This window comes from Panthera tigris, chromosome C2, assembly GCF_018350195.1.
Source record: "Panthera tigris isolate Pti1 chromosome C2, P.tigris_Pti1_mat1.1, whole genome shotgun sequence".
Classification (NCBI taxonomy): Eukaryota; Metazoa; Chordata; class Mammalia; order Carnivora; family Felidae; genus Panthera; species Panthera tigris.
This window is the reverse complement of record NC_056668.1, coordinates 14,545,799-14,568,111: the sequence shown is the minus strand read 5'-3', so window position 1 is coordinate 14,568,111 and position 22,313 is coordinate 14,545,799. Positions and strand designations below refer to the sequence as shown.

Sequence of the window (22,313 nt, the reverse complement as noted above, 5' to 3'; positions counted from 1 at the left end):
GGAGGGGAGAAGATGAGGAAGAGAAGGAGCATATAAGGGAAGACAGGATCTGAGAGAATGCATGGAATAAAGCAATTCTACTAATAACTCTACAATAATCTTCTGTGTCATCTAGTAAAATTCTATCTGGCTCTTCTCTCAGTTTCCTCCTCTATAGAGGAAGTAGGTTGAACGTGATGAACCCGACAGCTCCTTTTACATTCAGATTTTATTCTGTAGGTAGGAAAGGAGGAAGTAAATAGAGCATGGTGAGATATACTGAGATCAACTTAGCAGACTGGGTGTTTTCCAAGCTTCGAGTACCCTGCAATCCGTTTCCTAATTTCGACATGTTTGAAGACCATAGCAAATAAAAATAGGCAAAAAAATATTTAAACATTGCTTGTTCTGTGTGAATATAATGTCTCTGGTTGCTATCGTGCTGTCTATGGTAGTATGTTATGCTGTCCGTGTTATCTACTATATAGTTAGTATCTACGTTACATGTTAGCACCTTACATTTATAACACTTGGATGTAGGAGAGAATCTGGTACAAATAAAGAATATCTCATTTCATTTCAATATGCAGCGGAAACAATCATTTTCAATGATAATAAAGGTTTCATGTATAGAGTTAGATTCACTGTGTATGTTGGCAAAGAACCCAGGTGCAAGTTCACACTTGCTGAGCCTAGTTCCTTCCCAGCTAGGTTTGTTCCCATCTAAGTTGTTCTTATACAAATGGAGATAATTTGAGCAGATTGAAAACAGTAATTGGAGTACAGAGATTTAGTCAATTAAGAAAAATACGTGACATACCTTCACTGTGATTAGCTAAAGCTCATAGGTGCTCTTTTCTGAAATTTTACACCCACACCCTAGTCTTTCATTTGAATAACCTGCATGCACAGCTTCATCATGTAAATCTAAATTTTGTTCACACATTCTTCAAATTTCTCTGATGCATAATGTCTCTATGATGTCTTTTTATGCATGGTCTATATTTATTGTCCAAACAAGACATTCAAATCTCTTGAGATATCATTGAGAAAAAGGCTGTACCTAGAAACTGTCGGCATCCAAGGAAGTCCTGCTTCAACAGGAGAAAATACCCAAGCCCAACCAAAATTAGCGCACAGCCTTTAAAATCTGAGATTTCCAATGGCCATTACCCTCAGTAATGATAACACAATTCCTACTTGACACATCACTAATAAATAACAACATTGACAGAAGATTTAGACAGCAGAAAAAAGAGTTTATTAAAATAAAATCATTTGACTTTTCTTCTATTTTTGAGAGAAATGCAAAACCATAAATTCTATCAACATGCAATTTGAATGACTAATTAATCTTGTAGTCTGACAGGGTTCTTCTATCAGCCGGTGTTTGAGAGCAGGCAAGGTAAAGTTGGTGGCAATCAGGGAATATTAGATGCTTTCAAATGGAGAAAATTAAGACAATAGATAATCTCATCACAGAATCTGCCTGTTTCAAATGGATTTGGCTCTTTGACACACTAATCAGTAGAAGCCGGATCGACAGAGTGCGCATTACAAGACGGATGGAAACTTCTCAAAGGAAAATAGATTGGCGACAGAAACTGGATCCATAGCTCGGGGAAGGGAAACCACAGACTCTATAACCCAGAGGTCTGAAGCCCTGGGATCCATAGCCCAGTGAGTAGCAGCTTCTGGACCCAAAGCCCACAGACCCAGGGTAAGCAGTCCAGCAGGGGCTGCAGAACGTGGAGGTCCTCGGGAGGGAGCAGGACGTCTGGCAGGGGCTGGACACCACGCAGGACGTCCGGCAGCTGGTGGGCTCACAGCAGGTCTCCTGACAGCCGCTGTCGAGGGAGGAGCCCAGCTGGCAGGTGCTGGGAGAGCAGAGGTCAGTGCGGTAGACCAGGTTGCTGGGGTAGGAAGAGCCACAGGAGAAGCTTGGGTAGCGCAGGTAGCCCCCAAGGGAGCGGGAGGAGAAGTTTCCAGAGCAGCAGCTGTAGGACATGTTGAAGGGAGATGTGAGTTCACCTGAGTTACGGTGAGAAGGCTCTGAGGTTGAATGTCACCTCCTAGACTGGGGCATTTATATACCCTCAGCAGCAGGTGTGGTGGCCTACATGGTCATCCTTTACGAATTTGTGCGTCTTCATTTACATAGGTGTAACTCGGAAATCTCTGTAATTGCAGCTGGATAGTCTCCCACATCTTGTATTTATGGGTGCTATAATTTTGGTGTTACAGCCAAAGCCAATGAACTGCTCCTATGTCAGAAATACCGTGACCATTTGACATTAATGATCATCCCATCTAAGCCAGGAAAGCCTTTCCTTTCCTCTTGTCAGAATCAGAATCTTCAGGTATTTTGTTTCCAGCAATAATGGGCACATACTTTTCTCAAATGGTAGGAAATAAAATATAACTATTTTCCTTCTTTGTCAATTGATCAGAGGCATAGTTTTGGCTTTAATAGGAACATAGTAAATACTGACCTTACTTGTCACCATGTTTTCTCATTTTCCAAAATTATTGTCCATCTATATCCACATTCTCTTACACAATATGTCTCAGATCCATTGGAAGGGGGAAAAGATGCCAGCCAATCATTGACTGTTAAAGGCACAGAGAGAAGCCTGGACATTTATTTGGAGACATGGCTACAGTGAGGGACAGTACCAAAACAGAATTGCAAGTGGAGATCAGTGGGGGCCTTTAGGAGGAGAATCAAAGAACTAAGCAATATTTAAATGAGGGAAGAAAATAATTGGGTTTTAGATTCCATACATCTGATACGAAGCCTGTAGTCCTAATAGATTCTCATCCATACGTGTATCAGCCCTGAGAATTTCCTTCTCAGATCCTCAACTGCAGGAGGCTTAGTTGACTAAGGGCCCCATTGTGCTATGATACAGCAGAGATATTAGAGAAACTAGGTCCTAGGACACATGGGATGTCTCTGATTCCAGTTATGAGCAAAGTACACTATTAACCTATGTTACATATGCCTCTTAGACTCTTTTCTCTGTTTTCATTCTTTTTATGACTTTATGCTTTAGCTTGGGAATTTCTTTCTACCCCATCTCCCAATTCATTCATTTTCTGTTCCGCTTTGTTCCCTCTCCTGATAAAACATATCAGTTAAGTTTTATAAATCAGATATATTGTAAATTTCCAATATTTCAATGAGGTTCTGTTGTGTGGCTTTTAGTTTTCTGCCAAAATTCTCAATCTTACCTTTACTTCTTTAAACGTAATCATTCCTTAATAATACCTTCCTATTTCCTATTGTTAAATTCTTCTTCACATAATTATTTTAATGTCTGATTTTGAAAAGTAGACCATGTATTTCAGATTGTGTTTTCTGGTGTTCTCTTTTGTTTGTCTTTTCTTCTCATATTCCCACAATATTTTGAGAGGTTAATAGATATATATTTGTGAAACACACACACACACACACACACACACACACACACACCCCAGAATGATGTACCCTCTTCCAGAAAGAATTGACTTATGCTTCAGGCAGCCTTCTAGGATAAGGTCACAGCACCCTGGGTCATTTTAATCCAATCAGTGGTTGAGATAGTTCATACCTGGGCTTCAGTCCGTATGAAAAAGCTGTTTATTAACAATTCAATTTTACTTCTAGGAATTGGCTCTCCAAGGTCTGGGATATTTGCCATGACCTCAACTCTGGTAGATCCTGAATTCCAATATTATTTCTTAAGCCCAGTGAGTTTATGGAATTCTCTTAGCCTCTCAGTCAGTACTTTCAAAATCAACATACAGTTTTAAGCGAATGGCAACTCCAGATGTAGGTTCATTTCTTTTGACTTAGTTCTGGCCCATATAGTACCTCTGGGACTCTGGCATACTTAGGTATTTTCTATTCTCATTGAGAGAAAAGTTTCAATATTTTAAGCAACATTAACTTGCTAATTATATGTAATTTTGAAAAATTTTATTTTAACGATACATAGGAATGATTCAAATAAGTGAGTTGCTACAGTGAAGATGACCATTTAAAAGTCGTGTTATAGTAGTTTCAATGGTAGTAGACGACACCTACCAAATCCAGGAGATTCAAATGCTACCATTGTGAGCGTCCAGCCTTTCTTTCCAACTCTGTCTGCAATTTCCGTACCACGTACACACACTTTACCCTGCGTTGCAATATGGCCTAAATTGACCATGTCCCTTCATCCCTGCCTGCTTTTCTCATCCCATTTTATTTTCCCAGATCTTTTCATATTTATTGTATCTAGTGACACCCCATCCCTAACCAAAGCTGTCGTATCCTGCCTACCTCCCCTGGGTAATCATCTGTACGCTCCAAAGTGTACTGATTACTGGGGTAGCTACAAAACTCTACCCGAGGATTTGTTTCACTCCATAAGGGCTTGGTGAGCCCTGTGCAGGGAATTCTCCACTAAGATTGAATTCCAGTCGTCCTGGCTTGGTAACTCGCCTGCATTGCTTTCCTTCCATTGTCTACCACACTTCGCACTCCCTGCAGGTAATTACCAGATCGACTCCCAGAGGAACAACTTGCATTTGAATCCATGTTCTCAGCCATTGCTTCTGGATAATTTATAGAAAAAGAAAAAAAACACATACTTGGATACCTCACTGATATGCTTATTGAGAAATCTTCAATGTTGCTCCGCTGTATAAAATTTAAATTAAATGATCCCTAGGGAGAAATACCAAGAATATATTACAGACAGAAATGTGCTTGATAACTGCATGTAACACATATAAGAAAAGCAGCCATGACATCTTTGTCTAATGAACATACTTTCAAGAATGCAGAATTCAAATGCTTCTAAACTATCTTGGAAAATAACCATACATTTTATGGCTATAATTGATAATACATAGTGAGTCGAGAGAATCTTTAATTAAGAAGTATGGGTTTTTGCTTATTGAACTTCTAACCTAAAAAATTAGTAAAAGAAGCGTCCCTAGCATGTTAGTGACTGGTCACTTGAAGAACAGCAAGTCGGTGCCAAACGTTGTAACTCTCAACTACGGATGAGATTCTGTTGGAAACATGCCTCAAATACGAAATCCATTTTATTCAGAGTTTCATGATGGGACTCTGCTATCAAAAGATCAGAAGCCACTACAGGTACAGCCCCGAGTGATAAATTTTATGTGAAGTATCACAATTTTTAATTGCTGATAAATAAATCAGTTCAAAAAAATGTGGAAGTCTATGCTATATAAAACAAACAATATAATCTCTGGGTCCAAGGTTAAGGAATTAGCCCAAGGTTGGGGAATTGACAAATCTTTTTGAAAATTATATTAGCTTAATGTGGATGAAGATTTAGAGATTTAGAGGCAAAAGGATGAGAAGAATACCTCTTGTTAAGAAGGATACTTGAACAAGGAACCAAGAGTAACTGAAGACAAATTCATTAACTTTTGCAATTTGCCTAATACATCTATGCTCCCTTTTAACCCACAAGTTTTATCTTCAAGATTATTTTGCTTTTTTCCAGCTTTATTGAAGTACACGAGACAAATAAGCTATATGTATTTAAGGTGTATGATGTGATATTTAGATATAAGTCTACCTTGTGAATGATTATCAAAATCAAACAATTTTTGATTTTTTGCCATTCCACATGGTTACAATTTTTGTGCATGTGGTTAAAACACTTGAGAATATCTTTCTTAGCAAATTTTAACTATATTAACATGTTCATGTTAACTATATTAACATGGTATTTGTATTATTAGTAACTACAGGTACCATGTTGTACATTAGATCCTCAGAATGTATTCATCCCACACAACTAAAACCTTGTACTCTTTGGCCAACACTAAGATAATTTTAAAGAGTTATGTTTAAAAGCAGAAAAAATTGGGAAGTAATAGTACCCACAATACTGTATCAGTAGGATACTTTGCCCATTTGCTGATGCACAGAGCAAGGAGAAATTCCAATTTTGAAGGACGGAAAATCAAGGACTCACCAAGTAGCAGTTTGAATTGAGGTCATTTACTTCTCTACTCAGTCCTCTTCCTTCTAGAAGGTCTAGATGATGCTACTTTTAAAATGGGTACAAATTATTGAGAAAATTCGATAGTTGTTATCATTACCGTTGTGAGTGTATTAGAGTTTTATTAGAAAGTAAAATAAGAAAATATTGACATCAACCATGATACTACATTCTCCCGGGTCTAAAATATTATTTCACTGGTTTCATTTTATTTATTTATTTTTTAACTGACATTACTTTAACATGGAACTTAGAAAGCAGTTGGTTATACTCTAAGAATACGATAGATTATCAAACTTAAAAAACACTTTCAATTTCTAGTTCAACAATGGCAAAAAAGAACAAAAGAAAGAAAAAAGGAGATAATCAAACTTAACACAGAAAAAACAAGAGTGGAAAGTGGCGGGGGCACAGATTGAGTTGGAGACAGAGAGGGACAGAGACAGAGACAAAGAGAGAGATATTCATGTACCCTGAGGAAAAGGGACTGAAAAGAAACATTTAGGCAAGAAAACGTAGGGAGGTACCTGGCTGTGCAACTACCAAAATAACATTCAAACCCTGTGCCGTAAAAAGCTAAGACATTCTGAGATGGTAGAAGACCTAGATATTTATAAATGAAGATGATAAAAAAGGATAGCACATCAAAATTCATAAGGTACACTACTGTTGAAAGTTTTTGAGTATAAAGACATCAGGGTGTAACAGATCATCATTTAAGAATGCGCTAGAAAAAAGGCTAAACTCCCTAAGCTTATAGGGTTCTCTTTCCGCTCTTCCCTGCCCTCACCATAGTGGTGTGTTTTTCTTGACTGCCCGGAGAGGGACTTAGATTGATCCTCCCCTGGGTTGTTTCAACCGCGCCCTTTTGTTGTCACCCCATCTTTAGGTATGTGGCAAGGTGCCCATCAATGTCCGGTCATCTCTCTCGGTCTTTGTTTTACGTCTTTTGTCTCTCTTCATTGGACAAGAGACGCAGTGGGTAACTAGTGCTTGGTGCATCTCTCTCCATTGTTGGCATAACAAATCCCCACCAAGTAATTTTGGAGCATGGGAATGAATGGTGACAAGGGGGATCTTTCAAGGAAGGCTCCATCTAGGTAGAAACTGTGCCCCCGATCCATGCACCAGAAAAAAAAAATTGATGTGTCTCATTCCCCACTCTTAGGAGGAAGGCATCCATCAACAAAACCAGATGTTGATACACAAGAAGCAGATGCAGGAAGCACAAGCCCGAGGAAAATCTCTCCTGGCTCTGGTGCTTTCCTCATCATGATGGGATGATCATTAATGTCATACAGTCACGATATTTCTGACCTAGGAGCAGTTCATTGGCTTTGGCTGTAACACCAAAATTATAGCACCCATAAATACAAGATGTGGGAGACTATCCAACTGCAATTACAGAGATTTCCGAGTTACACATATGTAAATGAAGACGCACAAATACGTAAAGGATGACCATGTAGGCCACCACACCTGCTGCTGAGGGTATATAAATGCCCCAGTCTAGGAGGTGACATTCAACCTCAGAGCCTTCTCACCGTAACTCAGGTGAACTCACATCTCCCTTCAACATGTCCTACAGCTGCTGCTCTGGAAACTTCTCCTCCCGCTCCCTTGGGGGCTACCTGCGCTACCCAAGCTTCTCCTGTGGCTCTTCCTCCCCCAGCAACCTGGTCTACCGCACTGACCTCTGCTCTCCCAGCACCTGCCAGCTGGGCTCCTCCCTCTACAGCGGCTGTCAGGAGACCTGCTGTGAGCCCACCAGCTGCCGGACGTCCTGCGTGGTGTCCGGCCCCTGCCAGACGTCCTGCTCCCTCCCGAGGACCTCCACGTTCTGCAGCCCCTGCTGGACTGCTTACCCTGGGTCTGTGGGCTTTGGGTCCAGAAGCTGCTACTCACTGGGCTATGGATCCCAGGGCTTCAGACCCCTGGGTTATAGAGTCCATTGCTTCCCTCTGCTGGCCTATGGATCCAGATTCTGCCGCCCTACCTACTTTACCTCGAGGAGCTGTCAATCCTGTTACAGGCCAACCTGTGAATCTGGCTTCTATACGTCAACTTGTTGAGGGTCCAGATGCTTTTGAGGATTGATGTCAAAGTCTCTACTTGGCACAGCCATCATTTTCATTTCCACCAATTACTACTAATCTTTTATTCCTAAATCATCAGTTTCTTGCATCATGGACTTCTGGCTGACTCTGAACTTAATGCGTATTCTCAAATTAAGTTCTAAATTCTGTACTAGTGATTGAATACATGCTTCATTGAAATGCAATTGAAAATGAAAATTTTAATCTAATAAATGTATGTAATCCGGCACTCAAATATATTGTTCATCTTCTTTTTATTATTATTATTTGCTTGTAGTTGTTTGTATTTTATGGATTTGGGAGATTTAGATGAATATCAATATGACTCTGAAACCAAGTTTGTGAACTTACCACATGATAGATTTGAGCACATTTCTGTTGACATTGGATATGTTTCCTGTTGGGGGTAGTCATTTCCTGGATGTCTATATTGTACGTGTCTCACTGTCAGTGACATTTGCCTAAGAATAAAGGACATGCGTTTTTGCTGATAAGGGAACACAAAGAAATTGGTGCATAAACTAGAAATGCAGACAACAAGAATATGATGTAATTTATAAGGTGAGGCTACACATCATCAGACACATATCTCAAAGTCTAGAATCTGAGTGTGGATTTTCAGCAGAAAAAAAAAAATGAGCTCCCAGGTCAGGTGCTATGTATGCTCTCTGTTGGTTAGCATAAGTGCCAGGGTCTCTGCCTGCCACAGGTGAAGTGTTCCCGAGCCTTGCCTATAAACATGTGTAAGATTCACAGTGATCTTAGATGGGTAGTAACTGGGTTAAGGAAGTGTGGATAACCTCCTAATGCTTCTCCAAGGTTCAACCTGAATCAGGCAAAGAGAAACACACCCAAGCAATGTTGAACAAGCATTTATGTTTATGAGGCTTAACTTCAATCTCTGTCTCCCCAAAATAAGCTGAAGTCAGAAACCTGGGTGCAGGTGGTTTACTTGGCACAAGATCCCAGGGAGCAGGTTTGGAAGATCATGGAAGGTGAAAGAATCAGAGAGGAAAATCTCATTAAGGGACATATTTTTAGTTGTTATTACAGTGGGCAGTGGGGACCCAATCTTCCTGGGGCTTTTTAGAAATGTATAGAATGACTCTTGGAATTGTCTACGCCGGGATCTGATCGATAGGTGGAAGCATTTATTCAATAGCTCCCATCTCTACCATTGGTTTGAGATTGTCCCAGATGTGTGTTAACTTCCTAGAACTTTATTCATTGTGCAAAGAAGGATTCACCGTGAGCTCCATTTGTTTTCCTGGCTGTAACCTCAGAGAAGCCCAGGTCAAGAACGAAAGATGTGCTGTGTTCGGCAGGGGAGGAACTGTCTGGGCAAAGAGGGTTGAAGTCTGCATGAAATTGTTCACCATATCTGTGCCTGGATCCGAGCGAGAGAATGAGGATATAATGGAGGACACAAGAAGTATCAGATATACCACTTCCATTTAATGTTCAAACATCCCTGTGAGAAAGATAAACATTGTCTTATAGACCTTTCCAGAGATAAGGGAATAAAAACTCCAAAGGATTAGAAGCTTGCCGAAGTTCATAAATCAAAGATCTAGCAGAATTTGATCTCCTGAAGCTACTTTATTGTTCTTTTCTGATTTTTTTTAATATGCAACCCCTTATTTCACCAGAGTACCTCTGTACCTCACCTCAGTACCTCTTGTGCTACAGAAATTGTTTTATATGAATAGACTTCAACTCCTATGGCATCTTGTTTCATTAGCCTCATGAGCGATATGCATAATAAAGAGTAAAACTGAAAATAAATTTAGAGTTTAGAAGAAGAACCTGTGGGAAGGATGAGCTAATTTCTTTTAAAAATATGTGTATTAACTATAATACCTAATAATACACTGAGAGAGAAAGATTTGATTTCCTCTCAGGAAGATATCGCTAGAAATCCTGAGTGCTATGACAATTCAGTTTAATTACCATTATTAGTGTCACATCATGATATGATGTTCCCTTCCTCAATACCCAACGCTATGAACACTTAAATAGTTAAAAAAGAACAAAAAAAAAGCTCCCTTACATCTCACTTGGTATATTCAAGTTCAATACCAGCAGCTAAAAACTGGAGATAATTAGCTTCTTGTTGAAAATTAAAAAGATAAAATAAACAAGAAGAGGAAGATAATTCTTATGCAACTTGACAGATTTCTTATCTTCCCTTCAAATTCCCCAACGCAAATCCTGTCACCCCCTAGAAACTTTTCTCTGAAATTAAAAAAAAATTAAATCACCAAACTCTTGTGACATCTCCCAGATACTGTAAACTGTATTCCCATCTTGGTGAGTCAGGTTGAAGGAGACAATCTGAGAAAAATCACGGGAAAGTCCTTGAGTAGAGAAAACTATATTATAGATGCAGAAATAGCATAGGTGTAGGAAAAAAAAAAAGATTTAGAATCCAGCATGGCAGAGTACTTAACCCAAGCAAGAAACAAAAGAAAATTCTTTGTGTGTGCTTTGTCAAGTAAAAATAACGTACTAATAACCTTAAAACCAGCAACACAAAAGCACAAAGATAATTAATAATACAACAGAGGTTACAGATGAGGTGAGGAAAAGCATTGATTGCCGAACTAACCTTCTGTGGGTACATATGTGACTGCTTTTAAAGTTTTTAAACTACTGCTTCCAGTTTGATTAGCAAGATACTGAAGCTTTTTTGGATACAATTAGGAGTCATTTGTTTACAGTACTTACAACTATTGCTTCTCCACAGGAATCTTACTCATCTTTGCCATGATGTTGCCCTTCACCATATTTGTATTTTTTATTATTACTGAGGCAACAACCAATGATTTTAGCTTCAGGGTTGAATTATTTTTTTTTATTTTTTTTTAAGTTTATTTATTGTTGAGACAGAGAGAGACAGAGCATGAACGGGGGAGAGTCAGAGAGAGAGGGAGACACAGAATCAGAAGCAGACTCCAGGCTCTGAGCCATCAGCCCAGAGCCCCACGCGGGGCTCAAACTCACAGACCGCGAGATCTTTACCTGAGCTGAAGTCGGCCGCTTAACCGACTGAGCCACCCAAGCGCCCCAGGGTTAAACTCTTTAAATGGCTTCACATTAACATTGTCAAATAGAGCATCATGAATTTTCGATAGCTTTTCATCCTTGGATTCTTCACATGGTGTTGGGAGAACATTTTACTCTCACTCTTCAGGTTCTTCGGCTGGTCTAATAATTAAATTGATATGAAACAAATGAACAAGAGTAAAACAAACACAACTCTAATGGAAGAGCACATCAACAGCTATTGCTTTTGCGTGTGTGTTCTTTTCGAATGCACGAGAAAACTTAGGGTTTAACATGCGTGAAGATCATTAGCATAGTTATTCGACCTAAATAAAAATGTGTGTATCCGAGTGATATGTTAACACATCTTTTGCAACTGCTAATGATAATCATCTTTGGAAGCATTTGGTGATGCAGATTTGCCAGCAAGAACTCTAATATAGAATGAAAATAGAGTCTTACTCAAGCCCCAATTAGGACAGCTGCCCGGAAAACACAATCTTCACTGGAAAGAAAGTGCTCCTGAGAATGAACAGTCTTTACAGGGTTATGTACTTTTTTACAATCTTGGAAAAGTTCAAAAAAATTATAGATTGACAAATAGGTAGAAATCATGAGTTGTAAAATGAAGGAATGCAGGAAGTAGGAGCAATGATCGATATCTCAAGGACAAGATGGTTTTCCTTAAGGCTCCTCATTCACAAAGTAGGTATACAATGCATTATGGCGGCCATCAATCAGGCTTTTGGTTTGAACAAAGTTAATGTACAGTCAGGCTGACTTAGAAGTAAGTCTAAGATGGCTTCCCTTGTGTATCAGGCCTTTAGAGAATTTTTCTCTCCTCACATTATCATAAAAACTACCTTTGGGCACCTGGTTGGCTCAGTAGAAAGAGCATGTGACTCTTGATCTCGGGGTCATGAGTTTGAGTCCCACGTTGGGTGCAGAGATTATTTAAATAAAAATATAAATAAACTTGGAAAAAACTTGTACTTTGAAGTAGCTACTGATGCTTCTTCAGCAAAATTGTCTCTAACTTTTCATGTGGTCAGTGCCATTGCTGACCTCCATAGTGGATAGTAAATAGTTTCAAATTATGGTTCAGATTATATATTTACCGTCAACTGCTTTAATAACAGAAATTCTGTATTTACCTTTTTCATTGCATATGAACTTTTCATTTGAGTAATTGCTCCTGAGAATAAAATTTTGCAAAGTTTAAAGAAGAAAATGTTTCCAAACAAAACTAATAGCTGCAGATTTAACTAATATAATATGCGGTCAAACGACGGCAGCAAGGGCATGTAAATTATTCTTTATATGTGGTGTGGCAGCCTCAAGTGCATGCTCACATTTCATATACAGCTAATCAGTAATTCTCAAATTTCTCACTAACTCCACCCACTGGCAACACGATATATTGTATTACAGGTTGTGCACCATCAAGAGAGCCAAAGCAGTCTGACCAGGTTAGAAAAACAAATGACCCTCCACCAAGATTTGAATGTGTGAGCTGTCCTACCATTTGTATCGGAGTGTAATTGTTTCTCAGCGATCCCTTGGCACACTGTCTTCGAAAGAAAAGCAATAATCCGATTTTATTCAAAAAGGGTGAACAACGGAAGGATAAGAAAAGGCTTGTCTTCTTTCCGATTTAACATTGGTTAAAGCAAAGACTCTGTTCACTGTATATGCATCTTATACCCTACTAGATGAAAGCATGACCAAAGTAAAGTGGAGGCCTCTCAAACCTATCTCACTTATGTTAATTCAATGATCACTCATAAGTAAAAACTCTAAGACCATGAAAAAATGAGACTGGATGCTAAGCCAGACAGAATAAACCAAGACATACGGTTACCCTGTGGGTAAGAATTTAGCTCTCTGTGCCTTCAGTAACATTGCCCTTGACTGAGAGGGTAAAAATCTGGGACAGAGGTGCTGATTCGAAGGTTGTCATCTGCCCGGATGTTTGGCTGAATGCTGAAACAGAATATCTGCATTGGCTTTGGGTTTTGTTTTGTCCTTGGTGTTTTCCAATGAGTGTTATCAACCAAACAACCGCAAAGCAGGAGCATGTTGGGACTTCACCAAACTTACAGGACTGACTCTGCTGTGCTTACCTACTAATAAATATTGGAATGTGTTAGATATTTAATTTAGAGACTTGGTCTTTTTTTCCCATTATTATTAAAATTTTATTTTAATTCCATTGTAGTTAACACACAGTGCTATATTAGTTTCAGATGTACAATGTAGTGATTCAACACTTGAGACTTGATTTCTTCTATGTCAGCAGAATGGGGTTAATGGAAGCCTCACCAAATCTAATTCACTAACGTCTAACTTACTACTGGAGAACTTCAGTCCACTTTCTCTTATATTTTAGGATACAGTTATTAGAGTAATCTTCTTTCTAAAATTATGTAGTATGTTTAATATCCTTTACAATTTATAATTATTCTGCATAAAAACATTGAAATTTCTCACTCCATACAGAAAAAAAGGCCACAATTGTTTGTTTTCTTAAAAATATATGTCTAGGGGCACCTGGGTGGCTCAGTCAGTTGAGAGTCCGACTTCGACTCAGGTCATGATCTCACGGTCTGTGGATTCGAGCCCCGCGTCGGGCTTTGTGCTGACAGCTCAGAGCCTGGAGCCTGCTTCAGATCCTGTGTCTCCCTCTCTCTCTGCCCCTCCCTCATTCTCACTTTGTCTCACTCTGTCTCTCAAAAATAAATAAATGTAAAAAAATTTTCAATAAAAAATATATGTCTAGATTTTATCATGTGAAGATATGGAGTAGACATTAAAGATGAAATCATTTCTTTCAAACCAAAAAGACAGGTGATGATTTGACTTAAAAAAAATGTTTATTTATTTATTTTGACAGAGAGAGAGAGAGCATGAGAGAAGGCGAGGGGCAGAGAGAGAGGGAGAGAGAATCCCAAGCAGGCTCTGCACTGTCTGCATAGAGCCTGACATGGGGCTGGAACTCACACCCTGTGAGACCATGACCCAAACTGAAATCAAGAGTCTGATGCTTACTCAAGCCATCCAGGTGCCCTGATGACTTTACTGGCTAAAATAAAAAAATTTTAAATGATAAACACAAATATCAGAAATATCCATTCAGATGTTTAAAAGTAGTTTTGAAGACACAGAGTAAACAAATAATATGAAAATCTTATATGTGAAGGCCATATAATATATTTTTATTTAAACTTATATTTTTCCATTTTGTAAAATTTGAAACAAATGCACTAGAAGAAATAACTAGTTGATATTAAGAAAGAAACATGCCTCAGTACTACATCTATATAACTACAAGAAAACTGCTTCAACATCTTTCTTCAATGAATGTATTTTCCAATTACTGGAACTCAAGTTGTTTCTAATCCATAATAGGTAACAGTATAAGTCAAATTTGTAAGCTAATGATAGGACAGGAGATCAATAGGTCGCATGGATCTTGATATAGTAGTTATTGCGTTAAATTTCTAGACATAGGAGGTATTATGTTCAACCATAAGATTAGTAGAAGCCAGATCCACAGGTTGGTTGGTAAAAAGCAGACTGGCAACTTCTAGAAGAGAAGGACATTGGACGATAAAAGCTCGATCTACAACTCAGGGATGAAAAAGCATTGGGACCACACCCCATTGATTGGAAACCACTGGATCCAAAACCCAGAAAGGGAGAGCCATAACCAAAAGATTGAAAGCCATTGGAGCCAAAGTCCAGAGACCCAGAATACATTGTCTGGCAGGGGCTGTAGAACATGGAGGTCCTTGGTCGGTAGCAGGACGTCTGGCAGGGGCTGGACACCAGGTAGGATGTCCGGAAGCCGGTGGGGTCACAGCAGGTCTCCTGACAGCCACTGTAGAGAGAGGAGCCCAGCTGGCACCTGCTGGGAGAGCGGAGATTAGTGCTGAGGAACAGGTTGTTGGGGTAGAGAGATCCACAGGAAGATCCTGGGTAGCGCAGGAACCCCCCAAGGGACTGAGAGGAGATGTTTCCAGAGCAGCAGTTGTGGGACATGGTGACAGGAGATGTGCTTTACAGCAAGATTCTGATTTTGAATGTCACATCTTGGACTGGGGCATTTATATACCCTTATCATTGGGTGTGCCGTTTGCATGACACATAAAAACAGGTTACCTTCTGCTTTTAATTGAATTGAAAAGATCATCATAATCAAACGCATGTAGTTTTTGTGGTTTTACAACTGGAAAGCACAGTAATGTTTGTGGCTTGGAATTCAGGTAATAGCATTGAATCTTCAAAGCTATTAGTCATCTTCCTCTACCAAAGGTCACCCAGCAGATCACTCACAGAACTGCTTTAGAGGTAGACAGTGTCTGGGAGGAGGAAAGCTGGCTTAATTAAAAATAATTGATACCCCTTTCACAATGTGCCTCAAATTGTTGCCATCTGGATGGCAAAGTTGCTAACTAACTGATCTATTCATAGTCATTTCTTTTAAACAAAAACATACATTGATTGTTGCCAAGCAAGTTTCCTTAATGAACGGTGCCATCAGGAAGCAGCAATGGTAATATGCAAGATGTATGAGGATTTTTTAAAAGTCAGATCTCAATTTGAATGGCTTCAGTGAAATATTAACCGAGATTCCCTTATTTCAGGGAATTGAGGAATTCAGGGTTTGCTTAAAGTGTATGAAAACTAGTAAGAGTCAATCTTGGGGGCGCCTAGGTGGTTCAGTCAGTTGAATGTCAGACTCTTGATTTCAGCTCAGGTCATGATCTCACAGTTCATAGGATCGAGCTCTGTGTCAGGCTCTGCACTGGCAGCATGGAGCCTGCTTGGGATTCTCTCTCTCTCTCTCTCTCTCTCTCTCTGTCTCTCTGTCCTCCCCCACCTGCTCCCTCTCTCTCTTTCTAAATAAACTTAAATATATATATATATATATATATATATATGTATATATCAATCTTAGTTTTTCTTTCTTGTGTGTGTATGTGTGTGTTTACTGTGGTATAAATTAAATATTATAAATTGCTTTATGCTATTTTGCAATGTTAGAGGTGATTCATCTAGGATTGCTGAAAAAGCATTAAAAAACCAAAACGTGGCAAAAATGCCCAATGTATTTCTATCTTTAATCAGAAGTAGTGTTGATCATTAAAAAAAAAAAAAAAACTCCCCAGACTCTGGAAAATGTTCTTGTTCTAAAGAAAGTTTATAAGGTAATTGCCTTGAAGTATTGGACCAAAGGAGCCATCTTAAGGAGATTCTTCCTTGCCTCAGAAAGCAACATACATCACTTTGACTTAAATTGTTTTCAGGTGTTTCTGACAAGCATTACAAAATTTCTAAAATAATGGTCATATTTTTTCTTGTTCTATGACTCATATTCCACCTCAATGTAGTAGGGTAATGAAGATTGATACCTTGAGGAAGTAGAGAGATTGAGAAAGTTTATCTTCCTGTGGCTTCTGTGCTGTTTGATTTGTTCATTTCACCGTAGAGCATTTCCTTTCCACTTCTGAACAAAAGTGTTGGAGTGCAAAAACCTCCATTTTGTGGAGGTAAGAATGTAAAAAAAATTCCCTAATACCTGACTTATAGAATATTCTTCCACAGAAACAGCTTATATAAGAGCAGATGACATCCAAACAAGCAAGCAAATTCGATTTAGGTGAGTTGAATACACGGATGTTTTGGTGTTCCATATTTTCGTTTTTGTTTTTATTTTTGTTTTTGAGACAGAGAGAGAAAGATTGTCAGCGGGGGAGAGGGGCAGATGGAGAGAGAGAATCTTAAGAAGTCTCCACGCTCAGCATAGAGCCTGCCACAAGGCTCATTCTCACAACTCTGGGATCATGACCTGAGCTAAAATCAAGAGTTGGATGCTCAACTGACTGAGTCACCCAGGCACCCCAATGTTCAATATTTTATACACAAATAAAATAGGAAGGTTTGGAATATAGTAGAATGCTTTCTGCTATTCATAATTAAGAAGTCTAATAAATAAGATTTGCTTATTTTAGAAAGAGGACAAACTATGTTGGGTAATATATGAAACATTCTTGAAAACCAATTCATCTACTCAAAAAGTTCAGACCCATGAAGTCTACAATTTGGAAGGGAGTTTAACAATTATCTCCAGTCCTCTACCAGGTTGGAATCCCATTGACAACATCCTGATAAGCTATTCCCAGTGCCCTCAAGATGGAAATCTCAGTACCTACAACAGTGGCTTGTCTTAGATTTTTAGCTGAATCTTACCTTAAAGCTTCCACCTAGTAATCTCAGTTCTTTCTAGAATGAGTCTCAGCTCATTTCCACTGGACAACATTTCAATTTTTGAAGATGGGCATCCTAGGAGGTTTGCCCATTCCCACAGGATATTTTAAGCCATTTCCTGTAACCATGCACTACTCCACTTGCAGTCAATGATGACCTTGGCCGGAGAGTCTAGAAAGATACTAATGATACTAATTCTCTGGGCAGAATCAAAGGCATTCATTCTGAATTTCACATTATCGTCTTTTCTGATTTCCCCCACCCCATTTCAATTTATAAAAGTCATTTGTAACTATGAATTCTTCAAACATTTGTTATTTCTTTGAAGTCTACATAGCATAGACACTTTCCTAATTTCTTGATTTCCTTTACCTTCTATAGTAAAATTCCCACCCTATGAGAGGAAACTGTGAGGCTAAAAGACCCATTTTTTTTTATGTGTAGTGCTTATTCTCTCATTTTCAATCACATCAACACCACCAAAAAATTACTTAAACTTTATAGGGATGAAGAGTTTTTGACAATTTATCGGTGACTCTAACAGGAAGCAAGTCAACTTCAGGGCAAGGATTCCCCGACTTCAGTATTTTTACAATGTAATCTTCAAAGTACTCCTGCAGATATTAGACCCTCTATTTTTAAATCAAATACTTATACACACAAAAGCAGCTTGGGCACTTGTGTTGTAGGAAAACCAAAATCCAAATGTGTAGGATATTCATTTAGCTTTTCCATCAATTAGGAGTGCATAGGGGTTTATTTCTTCTATAAGGGCCACAAGATTTGGGAGAGGAAACAGAGAGTACGGATTTTGTTGTTGTTGTTCTCAATTGGGTTCCTAAACTTGGAACAAAATAAATATCCCCTCCAGCCTACAAAGCACTTTTTTGAGAACTTTAAACATGGCAAATTTCTGACTGTGTTACCCATTCGATACAATATCTTGAGGGGTAGATGAATAAAACACCAATCTTAAAGGGACACTTACCATACAATTACATTCATCCACCCAAACCAGGTGAATGAGAGGTGACATTTTTACCTCATGAACAATCGCTTTGAAAAACTAATGAGATTCTTTCATTTAAAAGTCTTTGTTCATAAAAAAGGGCTTTGATGGTTAATGGATTTCATTTTGACTGGAGCCTAATTAAGCATTCTTATTAAAAAGGGCACATGCTACTACCCCATTGCTAGGGTATATAATAAGGTTCCAGTAGAAGGTAACAGTCACACTCACCAAACCTCTCTGCAACTCAGCTGAACTCAGAACCCCCAACATGCACTACAACCGCAGTTCCGGAAGCTTCTCCTCCAGCTCTCTTGGAGGTTACCTGGGGCACCCCGTTTCCACCTATGACTCTTTCTACCCCAGCAATGCAGTCTACTCTCCCAGCACCTGCCAGCTGGACTCCTCTCTCTTTGGTGGCTGCCAGGAGACCTACTGTGAGCCCACCAGCTGCTGGACATCCTGTACTGGGGCCAGATCCTACCAGACATCTTGCTTCCATCCAAAGAATTCCATCTTCTTCGGACCCTGCCAAACAAATTACACTGGATCTCTGGGATGTGGAAACATTGGCCTTGGGTCTTTTGGTTATGGGAGCACTGGTTTCCAATCTCTGGGCTGTGGGTCCAGCTTCTGTCGTCCAACTTATTTTTCTTCCAGGAGTTGCCAGTCAACTTGTAACCAACCAGCTTTTAGCTCTCACTTTGTTAGGTCAGCTTACTGAATATCCCCCATTATCTCACGGTTATGTTTGTACCTTATGAAATGTTAACATGCAGCTTGTCCAATATCTGCAATCACTGACCATCTCCTTCAGCAGGACTTGCAGTCACAGTCCTCCCAGAAGTTTGTGATTCACTGTGGACAAAGTGACCTTTTTTTCTAAATCAGACATATGAGATATATGTTGAAGTTTCATTCTTATGTCAATGCCCAGAATCCCTTCTGTTACTTTCTTTCTAAGATTTTTCTCTTATTGTTATCTTAGAATTCTTTCACTTAAATTTCAAATAGAATTGGCATTTAAACAATTTTTAACGTTTATTTATTTTTGAGAGAGAGAGAGACAGAGTGTGAGCCGAGGAGGTACAGAGAGAGAGGATGACACAGAGCTCGAAGCAGGCTCAGGTTCTGAGCTGTCAGCACAGAGCCCGATGCGGGACTCGAACTCACAGACTCATGGACCATGAGATCACGACCCGAGCCGAAGTCAGCTGCCCAACCGACTGAGCCACCCAGGCATCCCTAGAATTGGCATTTAAAATAAACTTTTTTTCTACCATGAATTATGGCATTCCATTTTTTTTATTCATATGGTACATGTATTGAATGCATCACGCACCTTTGACTGTCTTCATTAGGAAAGCATCTTTTTGTTTTGTTTTGTATTATCTGTTTCATATGACATAAGTTACTCAATAGGAAACAAGAAATTTAAAGCACAATTCAAATACATGTCATATATTGCATGTTAAAAGGTTTATTTCCCCTGGTAGGTGGATTTGTTCATCTGATTGCTTTAGAGAATTATTTTAGTTAGGCATTCGATGGAAAAATATTTATTGATTTCTGATTATAGACAAGACATTGTTCTGAACAAAGGCCTAAATTCCCTGCCTTCATGAAGTTCACACACATACAATTCTAACTCACCATCATGTAGCAAGTGCACTAATGGAGACAAAAAAATTTAAGTTTCAATAGTAATAAAACAAAAATGATTTCAAAAAACATGAGTAAATCACACAAAACTCATTACTGACAATCCAAAGAGTAAGTTACCACTTCATATAAAAAAATAAACAAATCTTGGGGTGTCTGGGTGGCTCAGTCAGTTAAGTGTCTGACTTCGGCTCAGGTCATGATCTCACAGTTCAGAGCCTAGAGCCTGCTTCAGATTGTGTGTCTTCTTCTCTCTCTGCCCCTACCTGGCTCATGCTCTATCTCTCTCTCAAAAACAAAAATTAACATTAAAAAATTAAAAAAAAAAATAAACAAACCTGGTTGCTGATCCAATGTGTTAGTTGTAGTCCTTTGATAAATAGATGCCAAATAGGGTTTTCCCTAAAAGGGATTTATTGGTGGGGCGCCTAGCTGGCTCAGTTAAGCATCCGACTCTTGATTTCAGCTCAGGTCATGATCTCACAGTTTGTGAAATGGAGTCCCAAGTCAGGCTCTGTGCTGACAGCATGGAGTCTGCTTGGGATCCTCTCTCTCCTCTTTCACTGCCCCTCCCCCCTCTCAAAAAAAATAATAATAATAAACACTAAACAAAATTAACTACCATGGTCTCCATTTTCTTGAAAATATGGGCTGACAGTACCTATCTCCTAAAATATATAGTTTAAATTCATGCCCAAGACTTTAAGCAAGATTAAATTAAAATTTTACTTATAAAGAATCTTCCTCTCAGTTTATAAAATTATGTTCATAGTTTTTTAAGATCATTTTCTCAGATACTCATGTCTAATTTGTAAGAGAGATTTCTAGCAGTTTTGTGATGGCTCACTGGAATATTGAAACCTCTTAATACACATTTATGTGTATTCATAGGAATAATTTCCTTTCTGCTAATGATCACCCCACACTCTCCAGCATAGTACTACTAAAAACACAACTCAGGCCTAGCTCGGCACGTGAAACATATTAGAGCAGAGGGCAACGTTCGGAGAATTTATTTTCCACGATAAATGTTAATCTGTTTGCCCATCTTGTGCTATTTCGCATCATCATATTTCTCATGTTTGCTCTATTCGCTTACTTTGTCATGATCCACACCCCCCCCTTTGGTCATGCCCTTCTCTTATCATTCTCTACCTTTTTGCTTTGTTTCTTGCACTTTAACCAAGCATTTACTGTCTCCGTGGTTTGCAGGGCTCTTGGCACTATTCACATTTGGGTTGGATCTTTCTTTGTTAGGATAGAGCTGTCTTGTGCGTCCTAAGATGTTTAGCAGCATCCCTGGCCTCTTCCACTAGATGCCAGTAGCACTGCCTCCCCCACCTTCCCCACACACACCATACTCTGTTGTGGCAATTGCATATGTCTCCAGACCTTGCCAATTGTCCTCTGGAGGCAAAATTATTCTTTTGTTTGGAACCTCTGATTTAGATGGGTATTTGGGACGTGAGCTGCTTGGGATAGTTCTTAACGGTGAACACTGGACCTATCACCCAATTGGGATGGAGGTAGGACAGTGAAAATACAATATTGTATTGCTCCCTGCATGAATAAAGTATTACGGGTGAGGACTACTGAATAAATGCATGGATATTTCATAAATCTAAAATAATGTTGAGCTACTCACTTGGTAAATATTATTCCACTGTTGCAGATGAATGTGGTAATTGTGATGATGTTTATAATTTCAATGACTGGTTCAACTGCAATTAGAGGGGGGAAATGGCACTGTTTGTGATGAACTTCTCGGTTCCAGAACATCTAAGTTGTCTGTTAGGATCACACCCGTTCTTTGATCATCCTAGACCTAGAAGAAATAGCAAGACTTAGATTACCTTTTTACTTTCTTTCAGGTAATTAAGACCAATTGAGACCAATTTCTGGTTTATGGACTCTGCTTTAATACCTTTGGGTATTCTGAGAGCATTCTTCAGTTGGTCTGACCCATTATGCACACTACACACACACACACACACACACACACACACACAAAACAAAACAAAACACCTTCAATTCTTTTAGTATCTACCAGAAGTGATGGAGCTGATCATAAGCTACATTTCTTCATTTTGAAGCTTTGAAGCTGGTACCACGAGCTTTACTCTCTAAGTATCTCGACACCTCATTTCAGTTCATCATATGGGCACTTTACTGTCTATGAACTTCTTCAGGTGTGTCTACCAAATATTTCATGCTAACAAGCATCTACTCAAAGGGATTCAT

At 39.0% G+C, this 22,313-nt stretch overlaps 4 protein-coding genes across 4 annotated transcripts; 2 read left to right on the top strand and 2 right to left on the bottom strand.

The window, feature by feature from the left end:
* Nucleotides 1-1,555: 1,555 nt before the first annotated feature.
* On the bottom strand, nucleotides 1,556-2,002 carry LOC102949839 (keratin-associated protein 13-1-like). The gene has a single exon (XM_007075066.2). It carries the CDS (start codon nucleotides 1,985-1,987, stop codon nucleotides 1,556-1,558), a length of 432 nt encoding a protein of 143 aa, XP_007075128.2. The 5' UTR covers nucleotides 1,988-2,002.
* Nucleotides 2,003-7,552: 5,550 nt separating this feature from the next.
* Nucleotides 7,553-8,062, top strand: LOC102950131 (keratin-associated protein 13-1-like). Its single transcript, XM_042956772.1, has one exon. It carries the CDS (start codon nucleotides 7,568-7,570, stop codon nucleotides 8,060-8,062), a length of 495 nt encoding a protein of 164 aa, XP_042812706.1. The 5' UTR covers nucleotides 7,553-7,567.
* Nucleotides 8,063-14,665: 6,603 nt separating this feature from the next.
* On the bottom strand, nucleotides 14,666-15,181 carry LOC102968132 (keratin-associated protein 13-1-like). Its single transcript, XM_007075054.3, has one exon. The coding sequence runs from the start codon at nucleotides 15,170-15,172 to the stop codon at nucleotides 14,666-14,668; it is 507 nt and encodes a 168-aa protein (XP_007075116.1). The 5' UTR covers nucleotides 15,173-15,181.
* A 3,488-nt stretch (nucleotides 15,182-18,669) lies between these two features.
* LOC107180887 (keratin-associated protein 15-1) lies at nucleotides 18,670-19,134 on the top strand. The gene has a single exon (XM_015543469.2). The coding sequence runs from the start codon at nucleotides 18,682-18,684 to the stop codon at nucleotides 19,132-19,134; it is 453 nt and encodes a 150-aa protein (XP_015398955.1). The 5' UTR covers nucleotides 18,670-18,681.
* Nucleotides 19,135-22,313: the final 3,179 nt, after the last annotated feature.